Genomic DNA, 22,189 nt, shown 5'->3' with positions numbered 1-22,189 from the left:
TCCCTTTAGGCATATGTTTGATTGCTAAGGATAAAATTTTAAAATCAACTCATTTAAAGGATAAATTGGTCAATTAAATGTCACTCATATTGTGCAACTCCATATTGAACTTAATACTATAAGAAGTAAGGATATAGAATACTAATCTATTGGACCTTTGAAATTAGACCTTTTCTAATTTGACACATATAACATAAAATATAAGACATAAAATTTTCCGATTGTTGAAAATATTAAAAGAATGTAGACATAAACCCGATATTCATAAATTTTAAAAATAGAAACCAAAAATCAATTGATAATTTAAAAAAGGTAATCAAATTTTCCAAACTACACTGACCCTACCGACTTGACAATTACTCAATTAAATTGGAGCAACTACCACAATAACCATCAAATTAAATATAAGTCAGAGGAGATTTAATTACTTGTGTACCTTCACGGAAAATCCACTTTTCTAAATTAAAAATAAAATAAAGATTGGATCACCAAATAAGTACTGCGTTTCAGAAAATTAAAATTGAAAGAGAAGGTAAATTTTTCTAATTAACATATGATTATCTGGAATAGTTGTACTATTTTAAATGTATATTTTCTTTTTGTATTATATATTTTTGTCCGTAGAATCACTTTCTACATTTATTATAATAATTATAAAGATGAAAAAAATAACAATTAGTTCTATTTTAATATTTTGAAATAAAAAATATTTAAAACCAATTATTTACAATTACCATGACAGCAAAATATTGAACCGGAGAGAGTACTATCTTTTCTCTTTCTTCTTTAAGATGTTGCTTTTTTTTTTTTTTTGGACACCAAGAAATTGTACGAAGTGGTAACTCCGCATAAATTTGAGTCAAGTAGAGCTTTACGCAACATAAATTCAATTATAAACAGGATTTAATATGGATATTGGGCAGGCGATGGACACCGGAAGGAAAAAGAAAACTCTGCATGCAGTTGATCTTTAAATAATATTTTTCTGTATTTATTTTTATGTGAAAATAGATTATAGTTATTTATTATGCAAGATAATTGTTCGAATAACAAGTTGTGATTTCAATTTTTTTTTTTATATAAATGTAATATTTGACTCAAAAATTTATTGCAAAAAAAGAAGATTCGTTATTTTAAATTTTGTAAAAAAAGAAGACTCATACTCGATATTGGAAAAATTATATTAAAGAATAGTTGGTTACTACTATTGATTTTTTGGATCAGGGAAAATTTGTAAATTATGTATTTGAAAGTTTATAATAATATGTAATCATAAACATGTACTCATAAAAAAAAATATATAAAGATATACAGTTTATTAATGCGACGCCTTAAAATATTCTGATACCTTATTTATAAACTATATGATTTGTTCATATGACAAGATTATATAAGCGTTAAAAAAGCTTTGATAATTTTCACAATCATAGGTATATATATATATATATATATATATATATATATATATATAACTTTAAAAATTTGAATAATAACGCAATGTAATTTCAAATCATGTCCCAACAGGGTCAAACTACGCCGAATATTGATTTGACCTCCCGCAAACAGAAAAAAATAGGGAGAACCAAGGTGGGGAAAATCTATAAATAGACACACTAAATTAGACTGAATTCATACAGTTAGTTCAGTTTTCCCTGGACCATACCTTGATATGTGAAAAAAAAATATATTAAAAAAATAATACTATATAGTAGCATTATTTTTTTCCAATCTACCAAAGAAATTATCAACAACTTTACTTTCGTGCACTCATTTCTATTTGTGTCATCTATGAGTGTCCCCCTTTTTATTATAAAAATAAATGCACCCTATTTCTAAATTTGCTCTATTGTGCATTCTCCTGGCAACTTCTGTTTCCTTACTAATTGAAAAGTTATTTCTTGTCTTTTTATCTTATATTTCTTGATTTTTATTTCATCATACTAATACTAATGGAGTTAACAAGTGTTCTTAAGTTTCTTGAAAATCGATCCATTCTTGTTACTGGTGCTACTGGATTTCTTGCAAAAAGTAATTATTCTCTATTAATATCTTACCATTAATTTTTAATCTTAATTAATGGGGTGTTTAAAAAATTTTAATTTTTTTTTCCTTTTTGATTGTAGTTTTTGTGGAGAAGATACTTCGAGTACAACCAAATGTGAAGAAGCTGTATTTGCTTTTAAGAGCTCAAGATAACAACGCAGCCTTGCAGCGTTTCAACAATGAGGTACGTGCATATTATTTTTTGGTTTTCGGCCACGTTATCTGAAGTTCGACTTATTTGAATTCATGTATGAGAATTTGACTTTAAAGGTAAAGTACTCCCTAGCTACTAAAAGCATATGTTTAATTTTTCCTGAAAAATAAATTATTTCCAGATATTTCTAACGATTTAGAAAATGGATGTTGCACTTAGTTCAACCTAAAAATAATGTTCATGAGATGATAATTATTCAACACCATGTAAAGGAGAATGAGACCATCGATTGGATGCAGAATTTCAAGAAGTGGATTCAGAATTTAAATTTGTTATATTTAACTTTTGAATTTATACCATTGAGCCTATTACAATAACCGTGGAGTGGGTTTTTGCAAAAAAAAAATAGCGAAAAATATAGTAAAATATTGGAGAAGTGAAATAGTTGAGATCACAAAACGATTTTGCGAATAGGCTAAATATGAAAACTTTTGAAATTATAAGTTCAAAACAATTTTTGCTTTAATTATGTTGAAAATGTTGTGATCACGAAATGATTGCTTGCGAATTGGCTAAATATGAAAACTTTTGAAATTATAAGTTCAAAACAAGTTTTGCTTTAATTATGTTGAAAATGTTGTGATTTGAACTAATTGACTATACACTACATGCATTCTCTCCTCTTCCTCCTCGTACTAGTTTTAATATAGATTTGTTGAAAAGATTACACAAAATTATTATCATTTTAATTTCCAACGTACCATTTCTTTTTCAATTAGAAATTTATGATCGTTGCTAGATGAAAACCTAAAACATTGCAAACTACATTAGTATTATTTGGTAAATATTTATTCGTACGCAGAAGTTATATATATCAAATTATATTAATTTAATTAAATGATTTAATGTGGTGAAAATTCATGTTATAATCATGATAAAATGCTAAAAGTTGGTATATAAACACTTGTTATAACTTACTTTTGGTATTTACTTATATAAATATCGGATACAGATAAATTTAACACGAAGCAAGAAAAGTAGAGAATCAAATGAAATATTCATTTAATTTGAACTTTAAGAAAAGAAACTATTTTTAATAAAAAGGAATATCTAGTTATTACTCGGATTTTCAGGGTTGCCGTACTATATTTATTTTTCATCAATTTCCTTTTATTTATTTCATCTTCTATTTTTTCTTGTGGTGCTACCAAGTTATCACCTAACTGGACGGACATTCATTTAATTAAATTTATTATATTCGTACAACAAGTCACACTACTTATCATAAGTTTGATAAGTTCGATTTGATCTTTTAACTTAATCTCATTTTATGTAATGTTTCTTTTCTTCTTATTTTTTTGCACTTAACAATTGAAATATTGTTTAGTGAGGCATACGTATTTTACAATATGAAGTTATATTTGGCATAATTGGAAGGACTATACCCTTATTTTGCGTTGGTCTTTGACATATACTTTACTATTTTTATTGTTACAAAACATATAAGTCAAAGACCAACACAAAATAAGGGTATAAGCGCCCCTGTCAATTTCTTCTCTTTGTGAGGGCCTATTTCACGAATTTAAGGACAAACCCCTTAAATGTTTTTTTGACTTCCTTTGCCTCGCTCTTCAACAAAAAAAGGATTTTGTCGTAATTATTTAATGCCAATAATATAATTGTCGATATGGTATATTTAACGACAATAATACAGTTGTTGCTATGTTATATTTAGTGGCAATAATATAATATGAGTATGTATAATCATCACTTTATACAAATGTCGATAAAGATTTTAACGAATCCGAATGCAATGACATTAACTCAAATGTTTGCGGCAATAAATAGAACAAATTTTTTTTTTTCACTAAATATCTCTTTTGTTGTGTAGTGTGAGAAAGTTCGGAAACAATTGGAAAAATAAGAATATGATAAAATAAAATAAAAAAAGGATGAAAAAGGTAAAGTCCATTAGTACATGGTACAATTACTAAACGCAAAATTAAATGGTATAGTAATATTTCTCTAGTACTTATTTGTATACATCAATTTCATCTTTTAATGATGAACAGGCAGTGGCAAAGGACTTGTTCAAGCTTCTAAGGGAAAAACATGGGGCAAATTTGAACAGTTTTATTTCAGAAAGGACCACGATTATACCTGGTGATATCACATTTGAAAACTTAGGGGTGAAAGACAGTAATTTGCTGGAAGAAATGTGGAGGGAAGTAGATGTTGTTGTTAACCTAGCTGCAACTACAAATTTCGATGAAAGGTAGGTCCGAATAACTAACTGTTCATAATAAGTGAAATACGATGTACAATTTGTTTTATAACGTATATCTAAATGCAAATTGATCACTGTTTTATTTTGTTGTTCAATTTTTAGATATGATGTATCCTTGGGACTCAATACATTTGGAGCTATAAACGTTCTCAACTTTGCCAAAAAGTGTAGTAAATTAAAGGTTCTTCTTCACGTATCAACTGGTAATTGGTACCTTCTATTATTATTATTATTATTTTTACCAAATAATGATGTGATATTACTGAGGAACGTCTTTATTAGAATATTTTTGCTTCTCCATTGGGGCAATTAGCAATAATTTTTCTATGGACTTCCGAAATTATAATAACTCTTCTTCATGGTTGATTTTTATTTTGTATTTGTATTTGTTTTTGTTTAGCATATGTATCAGGGGAAAAAAGAGGGTTAATATTGGAAACACCCTATAATTTGGGTGAGACTTTGAATGGTACATCAGGACTAGATATTTATACAGAGAAGAAAGTTATGGAGGAAACATTGAAACAGCTCAGACTTGAGGGTTCTTCTCAAGAATCTATAACATCAGCCATGAAGGAGCTTGGCCTTCAAAGGTATTGTATTAATTTACTTGCACCCCGTATTTATATCAATCCAATGAATACAAGACACACGTCTTCACATATTATGCTCTTCACTAAACCATAGTTATGATTTAGTTATTGGCACCTTATAACATGAGATTGCTATAGAAACACAAAAACTTCAAATCCTGAATTTGTCTCGTCTGTTGTCACAAGATGAGATATATGTAAATTTGTGATGATAATAACAAGTGGAGCTTTGTTTTATGAAGAGCAAGGAAGTATGGATGGCCAAACCCCTATGTATTCACAAAGGCATTGGCTGAGATGATACTGGGAGACTTGAAAGAAGATGTACCTCTTGTCATTTTTCGTCCTACCATTGTTACTAGTACTCTCCAAGACCCTTTCCCAGGTTGGGTTGAAGGCATAAGGTATACATATTCAAATACTATATAGCTACCATATGGTTGAATGATTTTTATGTTTACACAAAAATGGTTGTTCTACAGAACCATTGATAGTTTAGCCGTTGGATATGGTAAAGGAAAACTCACATGCTTCCTCGGAGATCCTGAAGCCATCATTGATATAGTAAGTAGCAATATAATGATCTTCTCATTATAGCTGAGCATTCAACAACAGATAATGTTGAAATGTAAAACTTAATTATGTGCATGCAGATTCCAGCAGATATGGTGGTGAATGCAATGATAGTAACAATGATGGCTCATGCAGATCAAAGAGGAAGTCAAATAATATACCATGTTGGAACATCAGTTTCAAATCCAGTAACGTTCGCATGTCCTCAGGATAGTGCCTTCCGTTACTTCAAAGAGCATCCATGGATTGACAAGCAAGGAAAACCAGTCATTGTTGGCAAAGTTAATGTTTTGAGTAGCATGGATAGCTTTGGCAGATACATGGCCCTTCGTTACATGCTTCCTTTAAAGGTTTGTTCGAAACACAGTGATAAATGAACTATGTTCCTCCTCCTAATATTATATTTAAACATCAAGTGTTGTTCTACAGGGATTAGAAATACTTAACACAATACTCTGCCAATTCTTTCAAGACAAATATTCAGAGCTTGACAGGAAAATCAAGTTTGTGATGCGGTTGATAGATCTTTATCAGCCTTATTTATTCTTCAAGGGAGTGTAAGTAAACTACTTACCTCTATAAGATCTAATTTACATACACAGTTTAGTATATAGAAGCTAAACTCGTCTTTATATTTTGTATGTAATATAATCAATCCCTCTCACCATGTAAAATTTTGTGACAGATATGATGACATGAACACAGAAAAGTTACGCAGAGCAGCGAAGGAGTCAGGAATTGAAACAGATGTGTTCAATTTTAATCCCAAGAGCATCAACTGGGAAGACTATTTTCTGAACACTCACATTCCTGGAGTGGTAAAATATGTATTCAAGTGAATGAAGTAGAAAAGAAATTTGTTATTTCCTAATAAATAATTGACATTTCTATGTGGGTGGTTATTAAGTACCATATATCCTTTGTTGCTTATTATTTTCAGTGTATCCATTTTAATTTGTTGTTCCTCTACAAGACTCTGTATTTCAATTGGAAGCACAAATATATGAAATTCTTTCCCAAGCTGTCTTCTTCTTTATGTGTCTTGTCTACAACCTCTTCAGAAACACCAGCACCAAGCGACGGACAGACGACTAACCTCAACATAGAAAAACTTGGGATGCCAAATTGCAAACACCACGACTAACCATCATTTTATAACTACCAACTATCTATTTATTTCATATGTAAACAAAAATTTATAGTTGACATTATTACTCTTACCAACTTTTATACTCCCTCTGTCCCAATTTATATGACTCACTTTCCTTTTTGGTCAGTCCCAAAAAGAATGACACATTTCCTTATTTGGTAAATATTTAATGACATTATCCCTATTTTACCCTTCTTGAATTGGACTATTTTGGATTTATATTAATGACTGATGTGACATTAACTTATGAGAGAGAGAAAAGTCATAAACTTTTCTATTCAAAGTCAAATATAGTATTTTTTTTTATTTAACAAATTAGACTTATTAATAAGGGTATTTTCGGAACATTGTAGAGTCTTTCCACTTTTCTTAAAGTTTGTGCCAAATCAAAGTACATCATATAAAATGGGACGGAGGGAGTACCATTTATATCATATAATCATTACTCTAACCAACCAAATTTATGGTTGATATTATTACTCTTACGAATCTTTAAATCATTTATAGCTGATATTATTACTCTTACCAACCAAATTCAATCAATAAATGTTTGTATTTTTTTTTAAGAATAGTTTTGTGATAGTGTCATAAACTTCTGTTGTGAAGCTTGTTTGGTAAAAGATTGTATAAAGAATTAGGGAAATTTTGATAGTTTTTACAACTTCAGGATTTTTATGTTTATGAGCAAAAAATACAACTAGGAAATCCAAAGTGCATGCCCAAATAAAACTTCAACGTCATCTCATATGATTTCAAATCATAATTTCATCTCGCATGGACAGAAAAGCCCTTAATGTGTTCATTTGAGGAACATGCCGACCAGTAAAATCTCCTCCAATTCATTAATTTAGAAAGAAAAGAAAACAAAAAGCTCCGCAACAAAACAGTTGAGCACCTTGACCAGGTAATGCATGCAGTATGTAAGGTTCTGGAAAAGGTATCACCTTCAAATTTTCAAGATTGTAGACTGGAGTGAGATGGAGTTGGAGAAGGGGACCTCTCTTTCCTCTTACCAGCCAAACCAGAACATTTATTTAAGCTCCCGCCATTCTGACTTGTAAAACTACCTGAATGGCAAGAGGCTGCTATTTGATCAAGTTCACTAACTTGAGAAGCGTCAACTACGCTTGCATGTTGCTTATTGTCAGATTCACATGAAGCTTGTCTGGTGATGCAGAGCCAAGTCCTTGAAAACTCCTCAACCACCTCACCTGCCAGAGGCACATGCCATGACCCATTCTCGGATTCCTGAAATAGACATATAGTAATATGAGATGTAAATATCCAAAGACTAAAATACTAGAAAATTATTACATTAACTGAAAACTGAAATTATAGATAGACATGTAACTACGAATCAATCAATAGGTCATAATAGATCTATTTTTTTAATAGAAGTTCATAATTTTGGTTTACCAGTCCAAACAATCTAAAGTTATGTCATGCAGAAACTTGTGATGGGATATCCAATATGTTGTAAGATGCAAGTTAAGGAAAAAGATCAAGCTCCCAAGAATAGACAGAAGTATTAATGAGCTTATGTGAGGTAACAATGGTTAGACATCTTGATCATTTTAACTCACTAATCAGCAACAACAAAAAAAACGCCACCTTTTTATATTTTTGGTAAAAAGACAATAAAAAACCATATAGCTTCATCTACGTGATGTAACCCTTTCGAACCGCCCTATCAAGCATCAATCACGTTGTTGGATGGATCATAGCAGTGAGAGCCTATATCTATATGCTATAGTATCTCTTAGTTTATCATCTGAGATCAAGATCAGATGAAACCCAACATGCTCAATTTGTTTTCTTTCCCAAAATACCAAGAAAATGCATAGACATTAACTGAAAAATTGGCACGAAGAAAAGACATAATTGAGATGCTGACATAGTAATTAGTATTCGACAGTCATTTGTATAGTCAACTATGAACAAGAAACAACTTTCAAGGAAAGATCGCAGTTTAAAAGGGAATGAGAGCAAGACAGAATATACCTGAATGACAACAGAATATGTGGGTGGCATCAGAAGCTTAATCTCCCCTTTAACAAAAGTGTACTTGACCTACAATATTATTATTACCAAGATACATCAACTTGTCAAAATTATTTCTTTTTTTCCACGTTTATCATGAAGAAACATCATCTAATTAATAACCAAGACTGAAACACCATACAACAATTTACCACTAACTATAAGCATTATAAGAGGAGAGCGCATAAAAAGCCTACAAACAAATATGAACAAAAGAGAGCCTAGAGACACACCCACCTAAAGGGTAATGAACGAATAAGTGCCTGAAACAATTTTTGAAGTTTTTATGACATAGATATGACCTTATCCAACAATCATTCATTGGTGAGTAAATGCTCCTGTTTCAGCCATTAAAGTGAACTTTCGACACTATAGTTATTTATTTATTTTTATGACAAGGGAGGCAGCCGCTACCCTTTGGGTGTGCACATGGTAAAACCCCCGTTCCTATGCAATAACTCCCAAACCACATAGGAGAGGTAATTGACACTATAGTTATCAAAAGACTGTGAAACTTAGTTGGCTAGCATTTGTCATACATCTCAGCTAAAACAGTAACCTAGTACTTGGAGACATTTTCACCTAAAGTAAAAGGTTTGGTCACCCCAACTGAATGAGGTATAACCCAGCGAAAAGAGAAAATGACCAAACCAGATGTGATTCATAATCTACCCAAGTAGAAATAAAAAGACTACTTTTTTTTTTTAGAATTGTAAGAATGTCTTATGCATAAGAGCACAAACATAGTGCCAAAATTACAAACAACTCAGTTTTTCAATGTTCTATTTTTACAAACAAATAGAAAAACTACTCGGTGACAATTTGGAAGATTGATAGCTTGTTTGGAAAGGATTGTAAAATTAGCTTATTTTGGAAAGCAATTTTTTCAAAAGTGCTTTTCAAAAAATGTACTTTTATTGAGAAACAGTTTGTGTTTGGCCAATAAATTTAAAAGACACTTTTGAGCATCAAATTAATGTTTGGCAAAGCTTCTTCTTTTTTGTGTATTTTGCTACATTCTTTTTATATGTGTTAATCTTGAGGATCATAACTCACAGGAACCTCAGCAGCATGATCCGCATAAGAACATAAGCTAATACACCACTTTACATGAAAATACGGATCAAAACTAATTGGCTCAAATAACTAATGTGTCTGCATATAGCCTAATCATGCCACCAAATAAAGTTCTTTTGTTGACTTAGTCTATGAAAATGTTTTTGATAAACTTTTTCATTTCATTCGGCAAATTTAATTCATAAATAGTTTCTTATAAAAATTAAATATACAAATAAATATTTAATACTTACTTAACCATTTTTAATTTATATCAAATAACTATCGTTCTTATGGATTAAAATATTTTTTTTAAATATAATTTCTATCGTAGCAAATAAATATTTTTTGTATATTATTCAAAATTAGGAAACTTAAATAATTAATTAGTTACTAAGTCATACAAATTTTATTTTAAGAATGACCAATTTTGTCAAAGAAGTTAATCTTGCAAACTGATTATTTTCAATTTAATTAACTATTGCTATTTAATAAAGGGGTTGTAGTTTTTTTTTTTTTTGACATAGTTAACTGTTTAAAGGGTTGTAATTTAAATAGGCTAATTTGAGCAAAAACTTGGCAATCCAAAGTCCCCTAAAATCGTCCAATCCATATGTGCCACGTAGGAAGCACATGGATTGTGTTTCTTCATCTTTAATTTCAACCCTTCAATTCGATCTAATAGTCCACATTAATTCAGTCTTTTACCCTTCATTTATATATATATTGAGAATATTTCTTTTTTTTTTAAAAATCCTGATTAATATTGATTGTCCGATCAAACGGCCCAAATTAAATCAAACAATTTTTTCCTATAATCAATACACCTACCAACCCTATACTCTCACTCTTCCCCAAAAAGAAACTCGTTCCTCTTTCTTCTCCAAACCCACACCCCTAATCTTTTCTACCTTTCCCATACCCTAAATTCCTCCTTGCCCAAAAGAAGATAGACATCCACATCCTACTCCCTCTTCCTTCATATCGCTGCCCGTCACCTTGCCGCTCCCTCTCTCTTTTTCTTCTATCATCATCGGCAGGATTTTCGCGAAACCACAACTTTCCGTTTAAATCAAGAAAAGGTGAGATTTTTTCAGCAAGATTGAGCTGTCTGATCATTTGATCTGACGGTCAATATTAATCAGGAATTAAAAAGAAGACATATTATATATATATATAACTGAATTAATAAGGACCATATATCAAATTAAAGGGCAGAGATTAAAGATGAAGAAACACACAATCGATGTGTTTCCTACGTAACACACATGGTTTGACCGATTTTAGGGGACTTGGATTGCCAAGTTTTTGCTCAAATAGTCTATTTAAACTATAACACATTTCTTTATTAAATAACAATAATTAATTAAATTGAAAAAAAAAATCAATTTGCAAGATTAACTTATTTGACAAAATTGGTCATTCGTAAAATAAAATTGTATGAATTAGTAACTTATTAATTATTTAAGTTTCTTAATTTTGAATAATATACAAAAAATATTTATTTGCAACGATAGAAATTCTATTTAATAAAAAAATTGATTTAACCATTAAGAATGATATTTACTTGATATAAATTAAAATATTGGTAAAGCAGTAAATATTTATTTATATATATAATTTTTATAAGAAACAATATTTATAAAATAAATTTGCCAAATGAAATGAAAAAGTTTATCAAAAAAAATTTCATAAGGTTTCCATAAAATTTTTGTTATTTTTTATTATTATTACTCACGGAAGCTTAATTAATTAAATAAGGAGAGCCAAAATTGAGTGTCAACAATAAGACTTCCTGTTAATTGGATTATGAATTACATTAACCTAATATTATTGATGAAGAAGAAAAAAAGAAAATACAAGGCACCGTGAAATATTTTCAGATTCCTTTTATTTGTCTGAAATTATAGACAACAATTCATTTCTGCCATCGAAGGTGGTTTGAGATAAATTTAATATTATCACATTATTTTCAATCCAAGAACACAAGGGTTTTAAAGACAGTTTATTACTTGTGAATTGAAAGCATTTTTCAGAAGGAAGAAGAAGGAAGTAAAATGTAATTCACAATCCAAATCCTCAATTTCAATCAATCTATCATCTGAAGATGGAGTTCAATCATAGGAAAAATATGAAAACAAAAGTTACAAAAAAGTATATTTCAAGAATGCATTAAAATATGACTGTAATGAAACTAATATTAGAACAAATTCTTTAAGCAATTGAACCTGATGTCTTTCTTTCCATCGGGCAAAAAAGCTACTACCCAGGAGCTCAAAGATGTGATCTCTCATTTCATCATTTGTCACGAGCAAACACTTACGTTTCACTGCTGCATAAAGCCAGTACCTATATCATATTGCACGATGTCACATAGTATAGATTTACTGAGTATCCTCCAGGAAAATAATATTCAAATCATATGACCAGTTAAATGGATAAGAAAAAGAGGTATTTTATCACTTCCGGGGTAAAAAGTTCAGTGTTTCAAAATTATCGCAGGAGCTACAAGGAAAGTAAGATAAATGATGACTACAAGAGGTCTCAACAATGTAGAAATGATCAAGGTAATGGAAATCAAATGTAATATAACACTGCTATATTCAAATTTTCTTTGATCATTAGAATATTTTTTAAAAAAAACTAGTGTAAGGGAGAAAGAGAGAAGTTCAAACGGTCTTGAGTTTTTACCAATCATCATTGGATCCAAAGGGTGTTCCGTAAAGTATCTTTTCATTTATCCACTCTTCAAGCAACTCTCTATAGCCAGCATTCTCAAGAAGTGTACGAACACGCTTTTTGTGTAATATAACCAGTGGCCACTTGTTGCTCCTGCTATGCAATTCCTTCACAACAGCAACAAGCTGCTCTATTGCAATACAGGATGGACCATGAGTCAAGTAACTGCTTTAACAACATGAAATGGAAAAACCAAATGAAAGGCAATAAATAGCAAACTTAATATTATCAACCTGTGCAATACTAAAGCCTCCCTCGGCAAAATTCTGCTGAAATAGCCCAACATTTGCTGCATCCACAACAGCATCATAATCTGAATGCTTTTCCAGCCAGTCCTAAACAATTCTTGGAGAAGTTAGGAAAAAAAACTCAGAAAAATACTTGAGGGACGCAGCATATATGTCGCATTTGAATAGAATAATTGTGGCAAATCACATACAAAGAAATAACTAAAGATAACTTCCTCACCTGAAATTCCTTAAAATTGGAATGGACTTCCCTTTCCATAGCCAAAGAAGCAACTGACTCTGCAAATCTTTCTGTCTCTGCTCTGTCAATATCAACACAAACCAACTGTTCCCCACAAGTTAGACACCTCCCATCTGGAGCTATTTGGGACCTCTGTGCAAGCCATTTACCCTTTCCAAGCCATCCAAGACCATGCCACCCTCCACCATTTTGTAAAATTGTTTCTTTCACCTGACCCATATCCCAGTTGGATAACCCCACCTTAGTTGCCATTTCCCCTCCAAACCAACTCTGTATGATTTCTGCTGTCGTGTCACTTACGCTCCTGATTGACATTCTCAGTTTATGTAAATACTGATAGACCTTCTCTTCCCTTTCTTTCTCCACACTCACCTATAAGGTAAAAGTTCAATGAATAATTATGCCTCAATCCCAGATAGTTGGGCCATCATTAGGAATCCCAAATCTACATACTACAACTCGTTGAACTATTGATCAATTGACAAATTGGACTTCCCCGCAAACAAAACACATGGTGCATTTTTATTTGAGTAGTACAAATTTGCCCCCTCCCCACAACATAATAGCAAAAGTGCTGGCAACTCAAATCACTGAAAAAAGACTACATCTTGAACCACAAACTAAACAAAGTACAATTGAAATTACCTAAACACTCATCAATAAGTTAATTAGCAATAACTAGAACAATACAAAGACAAAAAAGAACTCACCTTTAACAACCCAGCAAGCTCAGCTTCCTCAAGTTGCAACCCAAGAGACCGCATGTGTTCTTCCACTTGATAGGCCTTATCAGCCTCACCCATCTTACAAAAACAAAACAAAGCCGGTCCATAAGTCCTTAACTTCCCACAATTCCCCACCCCTTTAGCCAACTCAAATGCTCTATCACCATCGTCAGTTGCTGCCGCCAGCCGAGCAATAGCCGTGACAGTTGCCTCATTAGGGGTTATATTACACGAACCCATATGTTCAAAAACTCGAAACCCAAATTGAATAGCGTCATTTTTCGTTGATGGATCTGAAAAGGAGTTGGAGCAGATGTAAAGAAAAGTATTGAAATGGTTATTGGAAAGGCGGATTGTTGAGGGTTCTGAAATAGCGGATTCGTATAAGGACATGGCTGTAGAAAGATCTTTCGTTTTCGAGCAATTGTCTAGGCTTAACCGGAATTGACCTTCTGGGGTTAGGTTTTTCTTCTTGTTTTTGGCTTTGTCCATTTTCCGGCAGTAATGGCGGTTGCGGCTGCAGCTGCGGCGGCGGAAGAAATAGTAGCTACACCTGGGTTTGGGTTTTGGAGTATAATTCGAGGGTTTAGTCATAGGAAAAATCTTTTTGTATTTTATCCATGTTATTTTATTATTTTAAATATTTTTATCTATTTAATTTTAATACATTTTAATTAAAAATTATCAATTTATTTTAAAATAAAAAAGATATTATAATTTTTAAAATTTTCTGGTTAAATTCTCTGGCCTTAGTAATATATCAATGTTAAAGACATTACTTAATTGTCTTTAAGGGTCCAAATTTAATTTTTATTTTTGTTTTTTTAAATAAGGCTCTTGGAAAGACCTTTTATGTGGGCTATTTTCAATTTTTCATACGTTAATACAAAATAATATAAAACTAAATATAAATTTGTAAAAGCATTAAAAAATTTTGGATCAACTATTTCTTTTTGTCATATTTTATTGATATTAGAAAAGAAATCAAAACTTTTTAATTGTGTGTTTATTTTAAAGAAAGAAATTTTTATATGGTAAAACTCAAAACTATGTCGATAATGAGTTCTTTTCTCTAAGGTTTTCTAGTTGCATATCATTTTTTTATAGGAGAGTTTAATATTGTACTACATGTCCAATTCATACATTAGATGTTGCACTCTCGTCACTAAATTTGTGCCTTGTTATCATTTGAATTTTATAAAAAAGTTTTAAGGAAATTTTAATATATTTGACTTAAGGTCATCTAATTTGATGAGTCGATCCTGATTGGTTAGTATTGATCAGTATTATTGCTCTGATTTTGTTTTTGAAATAATCCATTTTAAAATAAATTTATAATTAGCTTTTGTTGAGAGCTAAAAAATAATTTGTTGTATCATACAAAACTATGATCGGATATTTATATGTATGATTTATATAAATCTTATCGTATTAAGAGCTAACTGCATTATTTCCCCACTCTTTTTCAAATTACAAAAATCCCTTAAAATTTATGAATTTCGAATACATCACTGGACTTTCAGATACATCAGTGGACATCCGGATACATAGGTGACGGATGTATCAGAGAAGGGATAGGACATCCGGATATATCAACATACATACGGATCGATAGGTGAGGATGTATCGGAGAGGAGATAGGACATCTAGATACATCAGGATACATCTAGACACATATGTGAGGAATGTATCAGAAAGGGGACGGATCTATCCGATAGAGGATTTTTGATTTTTTTTTAAATGATAGCAAATTTTAGATATTATGAAAAATAAGATGTGTATTTAAGTAATTTTTTCTATTTTGATTCTCTAATACAAATATATATATATATATATATATATATTACTATTTTAGAAAAATAAATACTTTTTGACTTTTTGGAAGGGTAAGTATACAACTATTTGAATCTTTTGTTCATTTTGTGTAATGAAAGTTTGGCTGAGCTACGGTTTGGCCAAAATACTTTTAGGCAACGCCAAACTGCTCTTTATCTTAGACTAGATGATCATAATATATACTAGTCTTGAATTTCTCTTCTTTTCTTCTTTATTTCTTAACTTTTGGTTTTTTTTTTATCATCTGCCATGAACTTTTTTATTTGAAAGCTAAAAACTTGTAAAAGAAAAAAAGAAGAGTTGGAACTTAAATATTAATATCACACATTTTAGAGATATAAACTTATCAAGTAACATTAATAGTACAAACAAAAACTTGAGATATTTTTCTTTTTTTTTCTTTCCTTAAAATATGCACTTGCTCAAAATTTATCACATAATCTTGACACAAATAAATTCTTTTATTGCGCAGCTTAATATTTCACTACTCAATAAATTTTTAGAGAAAAATTAGGCAATGACATAATATCCACATGGACCGCATCCTTGAAAAATTAACCCTTCAAATTTTAGACCTCCTAACAAAAATGTGTGTGGGGTTAATCCACCAGAAATTATTTCTAGAAATAAACTAAATTCTTCATCTTAAATATTATGCAATTAACGGTATAAAAATAATTAACATTTTTAATCTCGATCTCCTAAAGTACTGATAATTATTTTAGAACAATTTTTTGAAGCTAAAGTGATCGATATGTTCATCTGAGATAAAGAATTATTTTTTTTTTGTGATCGATATGCTTTCTCTGACAAAGAATTTCGAACTTGAACCTTCAACAAGAAAATTTCAAATTCAAACCACCAAGACACCCCAAAGGGTGTGGAAATAATTAAACTCTAGTAATCAGCTGAGTCACATGACTAAACACAGTAACAAGGGTGGTATTGCCTAGGTAATAATATAAAAAGACGTGTTAAAGAAGCAAATTAAAGTAATTAATGAGGTGGCTTAAACACTTAGGCTAGGGTGAATCAAAGTTTAAAATCAAATGAAATTTGAATTCAACATAACTGTAATTTTAGTATATAAGTATAGCACATATTTTTTCGTTGGCTTTTACTTATCATATTTGATCTTGACACACCCATTTATCAATAATAGTTGATTAATTATTTTATAAAATATAAAATTGTGATATATACTGTCATTTTCATGACTGACATATAATCAAAGTCTGTTGCAAATTTTACTGACATTAATAAATTCGATCATAATATCATCACAAATCAATTAGGAAATATTGTAATAAATTTATCCATCACAAGTATTCCAATTGATAAGTTTGTGTCTTTTTTTCTTCTTCTGGTAATAATAATGTACTCCACCTACCTTTCCTTGGAATGCTCAACTTCCTCTATATAACAAGTCCAAAGATCCATATTATCAAGTACAAGTAACACTTTCATTCATATATAGTATAGAAACTAAATAAATTGTTGTCATCTGAATTGATTGAGGAGTTCATGGAAGGCAAGACTATTTTGATTACCGGTGCTACCGGTTTCCTCGCAAAGCGTACTTTCTTTCTCTTTATTCTTTTTGTTATTTCATATTATCTGACATATTCCTTAAGTAAAATGTCATATCTATTTTTAGTATAAAAGTTAAGAAAAATTAAAAGAGGATATAATACTAGTTCTTTCGAACTACTCTAATTAACATTGCATTTATTTTTGATTAAATGTACTTACGTAGTTGTTATGGAGAAGATACTTCGTGTTCAATCAAATGTGAGAAAATTATACCTTCTCATTAGAGCTCCCGACAACAACTCTGCCAAAGAACGCTTCACTCGTGAGGTAAGAACAACTTCATTTAAATGTGCTATACATGTCAATGTTATGCATGCAATTACAATAAACCATAGGAGTACTTTTAGGCTAAAGGAGTAGATATTGATGTTTGAGCAAAACTAAAAGTTACCGTCAAAAATTGTGATCGAATAGATAGAGTCTCGTATTCGAGTTATGAGAATTTAAAATTTCAATAAAAATGCCTTTTCCCTTTAATAGTTTTACCGGACAAGCGGACACAAAATCAAATTAGTTTGGACCTTAAAGTAAATATCAAATGAACTTTTCTTTTTTACTGCTATAAACATTATTCCTTTTGTCTCGTTTTACACGACACTATTTTAATTTGGAAAGTCAAATAATTTTATTGTTGATGACTATGAGTTTATGAATAAATTTAAAATATTTTTAATCAAATTAGTATTGTTATATATAATCACTAAAAAGGCGAAAAACTTTATTAGTCTGGTTTACTAATTAAACAAATTATAAGATTATCAATAAATATGGTAAGAGATGGACAAATTAGGTTATGACTCATTATTTTGTCCGTTTTAACTCAGCTCAAGTAACACACTCGTTAATTAATGGAAAAGTTGTAGTATATATTAGATGGGTATAAAGTATATACATAACCTATACATTTTGCACATGTTTTGCAAACTAGATGATCCAATGGTTCAGACTCATTAATTATTTATGTTAACTGACCAACTCATATTAATATGTTTATATTCAACTCACCTCGTTTATTTGATATTTCTAATTTACACAGATCATGATATCTGAATTATTCAATGTTGCAAGGGAAAAGATTGGCAGTGAAAACCTCAAATCTCTCATGGAGGAAAAAGTGTTTGCAATTTCAGGTGATATTTCATACGAAAATTTGGGAATTAAAAACTCCGAATTAAGAGAGGAAATGCACAAAGAAATAGATATAATAATAAACTCAGCTGCAGTGACCAATTTTTATGAGAGGTATATATACTAAGATGATTTTTTTACAATTTCTTATTTTTTTCATCTAGTTTTTCATTTATATTTTCTTTGAATAGATACGATATTGCAATGAATGTCAACGTGGTTGGTGCCATGAATGTCCTTAAATTTGCCAAGAGTTGTATAAAATTAAAGATGCTTCTTCATGTGTCTACCGGTGAGTAATATAATTAATAGCTATCAATTTGCTTATTATTTATCTCCGGTTTAATAGAATAGTTGGCCTAAAGTTGAATTTTGTAAAGTGACTTTAAATATAATTAATAGGATCTTTAATTTTTATATATATTAATTTAGATATATTATTTTATAAGTGATGTAATTATATTATATATTGTTGCATAAAAACTTACTCTCTCTTTTTTATAGCTTATGTTTGTGGTAAAGCGATAGGAATTTTACCAGAAAAACCATTTGATATGGGTGAGACACTTAGTAAAAATACTTATTTGGATATTGATGTGGAACGAGGCGTGATAGCAAACAAATTAAAGGAACTTGAAACTCTAAATGCGACACCAAAGGAAGTTACAATAGCCATGAAAGAACTTGGCATGCAAAGGTCATTACAATATGCTATATATATACTAGTTCTCGAACAAATTCTGATGTTTTTATTATTCTTATCATCAATTCACAACATTGATATAAAATTTTAATTGAAATAACTAGGGCAAGATTACATGGATGGCCAAACATATATAGCTTTACAAAAGCAATGGGAGAGATGATTTTGGGACATTTGAAGGAGAATTCACAGGTTGTTATCATACGTCCAACGATTATAACTAGTACCTACAAAGAGCCATTCCCTGGATGGATTGAAGGAGTGAGGTAACTGAATAGATACAATCATATTGTTTGTTTTAGATTGTTGATTATATAATCAAGCAAATTATAAAGTGTTTCTTCATCATTGTATATCCTTAGCTTATCTCTTACATATATATTATAGTATTTTGTAATTATAACAGAACAGTGGATTCATTTATTGTTGCTTATGGAAAAGGTGTACTGAAATTCTACTATGGTGATCCTGACTCAAAACTTGATGTTGTAAGTAATTTTTATGTTTTCCTCTCCATTTTACGGTGTAGAATTTTTATAAGGCGTCATGACACTCTTTTTCAAAAACTTGCTAGTCTAGAAGTCTGTTAGTCCATCTCCTGGATCAACCTTCCATCACGATCATCAAATACATCTTCTAATTTTCCCCACTAGCTACCTGTCATGAACTTAGAGTCTCACTAAAGCTTTGTGCGATACTTGACAACTTACTAATCTTTCAAGATCGCGGCAGGACATGACATACCACACTGCAATAGTACATTGGCTTTGATTTTTTTTTTCTTATATTACATACAGATTCCAGGTGACATGGTGGTGAATTCAATCGTTGCCGCGATTATAGCACATGAAAATCAATATTCTGAAGATGTAGTTATTTACCACATCAGTTCTTCTTCAAGAGATGTCCCACTAAAAAATTCAGATATAATGTCTTCCACATTTCACTACTTCACGAAAAATCCATGGGCTAATAAAGATGGGAAAATTATCAAAGTGGAAACTCCATTGCGTCCATTTAGCAGCATCGATAGCTTCCGCAAACACATTTCAACTCATTATTTGCCACTGTTAAAGGTTAGTAATATATATTTTAAAAAAAATTAGACTTTGCAATATATATACACACGATTTCAATAATAATACTAATTATCTCATGTGTTTAAATGCGAATTCAGATGTTAAAGTTTGTGAATATAGTGTCATGTCATTTCTTTGACAAAACGTATAAGAATATGGAAAGGAAGATGAATACGGCTATACGTTTATCTCAATTGTACGAACCCTACGTGTTTTTCTATGGAAGGTATGTACGTATGATTATTACACTATTAAGTAACATGTTCTCTCTTTTGACGTGCATTTTCTTCGATATTAATGCTAATTAAACACATATTTTACAGCTTCGATGATGTTAATACTGAAAAATTAAGATTGAGAATGAAGGAAATCAACATGGATGAAGTGCTCAATTTTGACCCTCGTTCTATCAAATGGGAAGATTACTTAATGAATATTCACATTCCTGGAGTTGTGAAGTACTTGTTCTAGGGATCTTATTTAAGCTTATGTTTTACATTAAATTTTAACTGAATAACTGTAAAAGTGAAAAGGAAGTCAATTGGCATGAGTTTTTTTTTTTTTTTTTTTTTTCTGATTTATGGTAAGGTCATTGAGCCTCTGAGCCCAGTTGAGTGTGCAACCAATTGGATTGGACCAGAAATAAAGTTATTAATGGACAAATTTATGAACATTTCAGTTGGATCAATTAACAATTCACATTGCAGCCCAAGTCAACTTGGGCGGTAGGAAGAGATTTTGGAATATAAATTGCTACTTTTTTTTTGCTTTCCCGTATCTGCATTGAAGGAAGGAAACACTTCAATTTTTTCGGACTCGAATTCAAAATCTCTAATTAAGAAAAATTCACCCCACCATATTCTTTGGAAGTAAATACTTGCAACTAAAAATACATATTCCACAAAAAAACAGGCAAATGAAATTAATAAGAATTTTCATTCACAGAATTGAAGACAAGGGTTTATTAATCAATCTCATAATTAGTATTCTTGTTTTGAAAAAAAATCAAAAGCACTTATTTTTAGGAGAATCTATTTTACTCTTTTTAGCTTTTGCTTAAGAATTGAACAATTGTTTTTACTATATTTTATAAAGTATAACCAAACACCTTCATCAGCTCTAAAAAAGAAGTACTTTTTTTGAAAGTAAATCCTTCTCATTATTGAGAAGTTTGGCCAAGCATTATAAGTTTTATATATTCCACGTTTCTAATTTTTTTTTTTTTTTATGTATTATAGGTTTGGTTAGCTTAGGGTTTGGCCAAAATATGTTTAGGCCATGCTAAGCTACTCTTTATCTAGACTAGATGGTGAAATTAGCTATATGAATTTCTCTTCCTTATTTATTTCTTTGCTTTTGATTTTCACTACTTTTACTATCAAACTTTTTATGGATGCCTACTTCACAAGTAATCTGACAGGACAACATTTTAAGGCTATCAATCATAGGCTATTGTTTGTACACATGATTTATGATTTGTATGCTAGCTCATTTCGATTCGATTCATTTCAGTTCAACTAACTTTTTCACAAATTAATAACACATAATTTATTAATTTAGTTTATTTTAGTCCGTTCAAGCTCAATCTAATTCGCTCTTTTAATACCTCTTATTCCAAATTGTGCTTTGTGCATTGTCAGTTTAATTTGGGTTCATACATACCATATTCAATCGAAGAAAAATCATTTTCTTCTGTTCAATTTGTCAGGTCCTCTCATTGAGGCTATTTGATTGTTACTTGTTAGAATTATTTCTCCTCCGTATTTATCGAGAAGATCAGGCTATTTAATAGCTATAACCGAATCAAAGTTTAAAGTCAAGAGAATTGAATTCAAAATAATTGTAATCTTATTATATATACATCTGAATATTTGTGTATCTATGTAGTATGGACCCAAAAAAAAAAATATGTCTATGATTTCTAATATGTAGAACCTAGGGAAGTAGATAGATATCAACGTAAACCTGCATTAAATGGATTAATTTTAGCATAAGATAAAG

General features: G+C 30.4%; 3 protein-coding genes across 3 annotated transcripts; 2 read left to right on the top strand and 1 right to left on the bottom strand.

The window, feature by feature from the left end:
* Positions 1-1,652: 1,652 nt before the first annotated feature.
* On the top strand, positions 1,653-6,670 carry LOC125872807 (fatty acyl-CoA reductase 3). Its single transcript, XM_049553597.1, has 10 exons — positions 1,653-2,028; positions 2,124-2,227; positions 4,270-4,472; positions 4,587-4,687; positions 4,885-5,077; positions 5,320-5,481; positions 5,560-5,641; positions 5,731-6,000; positions 6,080-6,207; positions 6,336-6,670. Exons 1-10 carry the CDS (start codon positions 1,950-1,952, stop codon positions 6,487-6,489), a joined length of 1,476 nt encoding a protein of 491 aa, XP_049409554.1. The 5' UTR covers positions 1,653-1,949; the 3' UTR covers positions 6,490-6,670.
* An 843-nt stretch (positions 6,671-7,513) lies between these two features.
* LOC125872806 (proteinaceous RNase P 2) lies at positions 7,514-14,431 on the bottom strand. Its single transcript, XM_049553595.1, has 7 exons — positions 13,835-14,431; positions 13,104-13,496; positions 12,869-12,970; positions 12,588-12,760; positions 12,125-12,245; positions 8,802-8,870; positions 7,514-8,048 (listed from the first exon to the last, which is right to left on the bottom strand). Exons 1-7 carry the CDS (start codon positions 14,339-14,341, stop codon positions 7,755-7,757), a joined length of 1,659 nt encoding a protein of 552 aa, XP_049409552.1. The 5' UTR covers positions 14,342-14,431; the 3' UTR covers positions 7,514-7,754.
* LOC125872422 (fatty acyl-CoA reductase 3-like) lies at positions 14,354-20,674 on the top strand. The gene is made up of 11 exons (XM_049553151.1): positions 14,354-14,458; positions 17,168-17,261; positions 17,442-17,545; positions 18,315-18,520; positions 18,598-18,698; positions 18,911-19,103; positions 19,214-19,375; positions 19,516-19,597; positions 19,907-20,185; positions 20,287-20,414; positions 20,512-20,674. Exons 1-11 carry the CDS (start codon positions 14,354-14,356, stop codon positions 20,657-20,659), a joined length of 1,602 nt encoding a protein of 533 aa, XP_049409108.1. The 3' UTR covers positions 20,660-20,674.
* The last annotated feature ends 1,515 nt before the right edge of the window (positions 20,675-22,189 follow it).

The sequence above is a fragment of the Solanum stenotomum genome, chromosome 8 (assembly GCF_019186545.1).
Source record: "Solanum stenotomum isolate F172 chromosome 8, ASM1918654v1, whole genome shotgun sequence".
Classification (NCBI taxonomy): Eukaryota; Viridiplantae; Streptophyta; class Magnoliopsida; order Solanales; family Solanaceae; genus Solanum; species Solanum stenotomum.
Note: the sequence above shows the minus strand (reverse complement) of the source record. Positions and strands in the feature narration are given on the sequence as shown.

Coding starts and splice junctions, on each gene's coding strand:
- LOC125872807 (XM_049553597.1), top strand. CDS start 1,950: ATGGAGTTAACAAGTGTTCTTAAGTTTCTTGAAAATCGATCCATTCTT. Junction 5,642..5,730: donor CTGAAGCCATCATTGATATA/GTAAGTAGCAAT, acceptor ATGTGCATGCAG/ATTCCAGCAGATATGGTGGT. Junction 6,001..6,079: donor GTTACATGCTTCCTTTAAAG/GTTTGTTCGAAA, acceptor GTTGTTCTACAG/GGATTAGAAATACTTAACAC.
- LOC125872806 (XM_049553595.1), bottom strand. CDS start 14,341: ATGGACAAAGCCAAAAACAAGAAGAAAAACCTAACCCCAGAAGGTCAA. Junction 12,761..12,868: donor GAGGCTTTAGTATTGCACAG/GTTGATAATATT, acceptor GCAATAGAGCAG/CTTGTTGCTGTTGTGAAGGA. Junction 8,049..8,801: donor CATATTCTGTTGTCATTCAG/GTATATTCTGTC, acceptor TGTCTATTTCAG/GAATCCGAGAATGGGTCATG.
- LOC125872422 (XM_049553151.1), top strand. CDS start 14,354: ATGGCGGTTGCGGCTGCAGCTGCGGCGGCGGAAGAAATAGTAGCTACA. Junction 17,546..18,314: donor AAGAACGCTTCACTCGTGAG/GTAAGAACAACT, acceptor TAATTTACACAG/ATCATGATATCTGAATTATT. Junction 19,376..19,515: donor GGATGGATTGAAGGAGTGAG/GTAACTGAATAG, acceptor TAATTATAACAG/AACAGTGGATTCATTTATTG.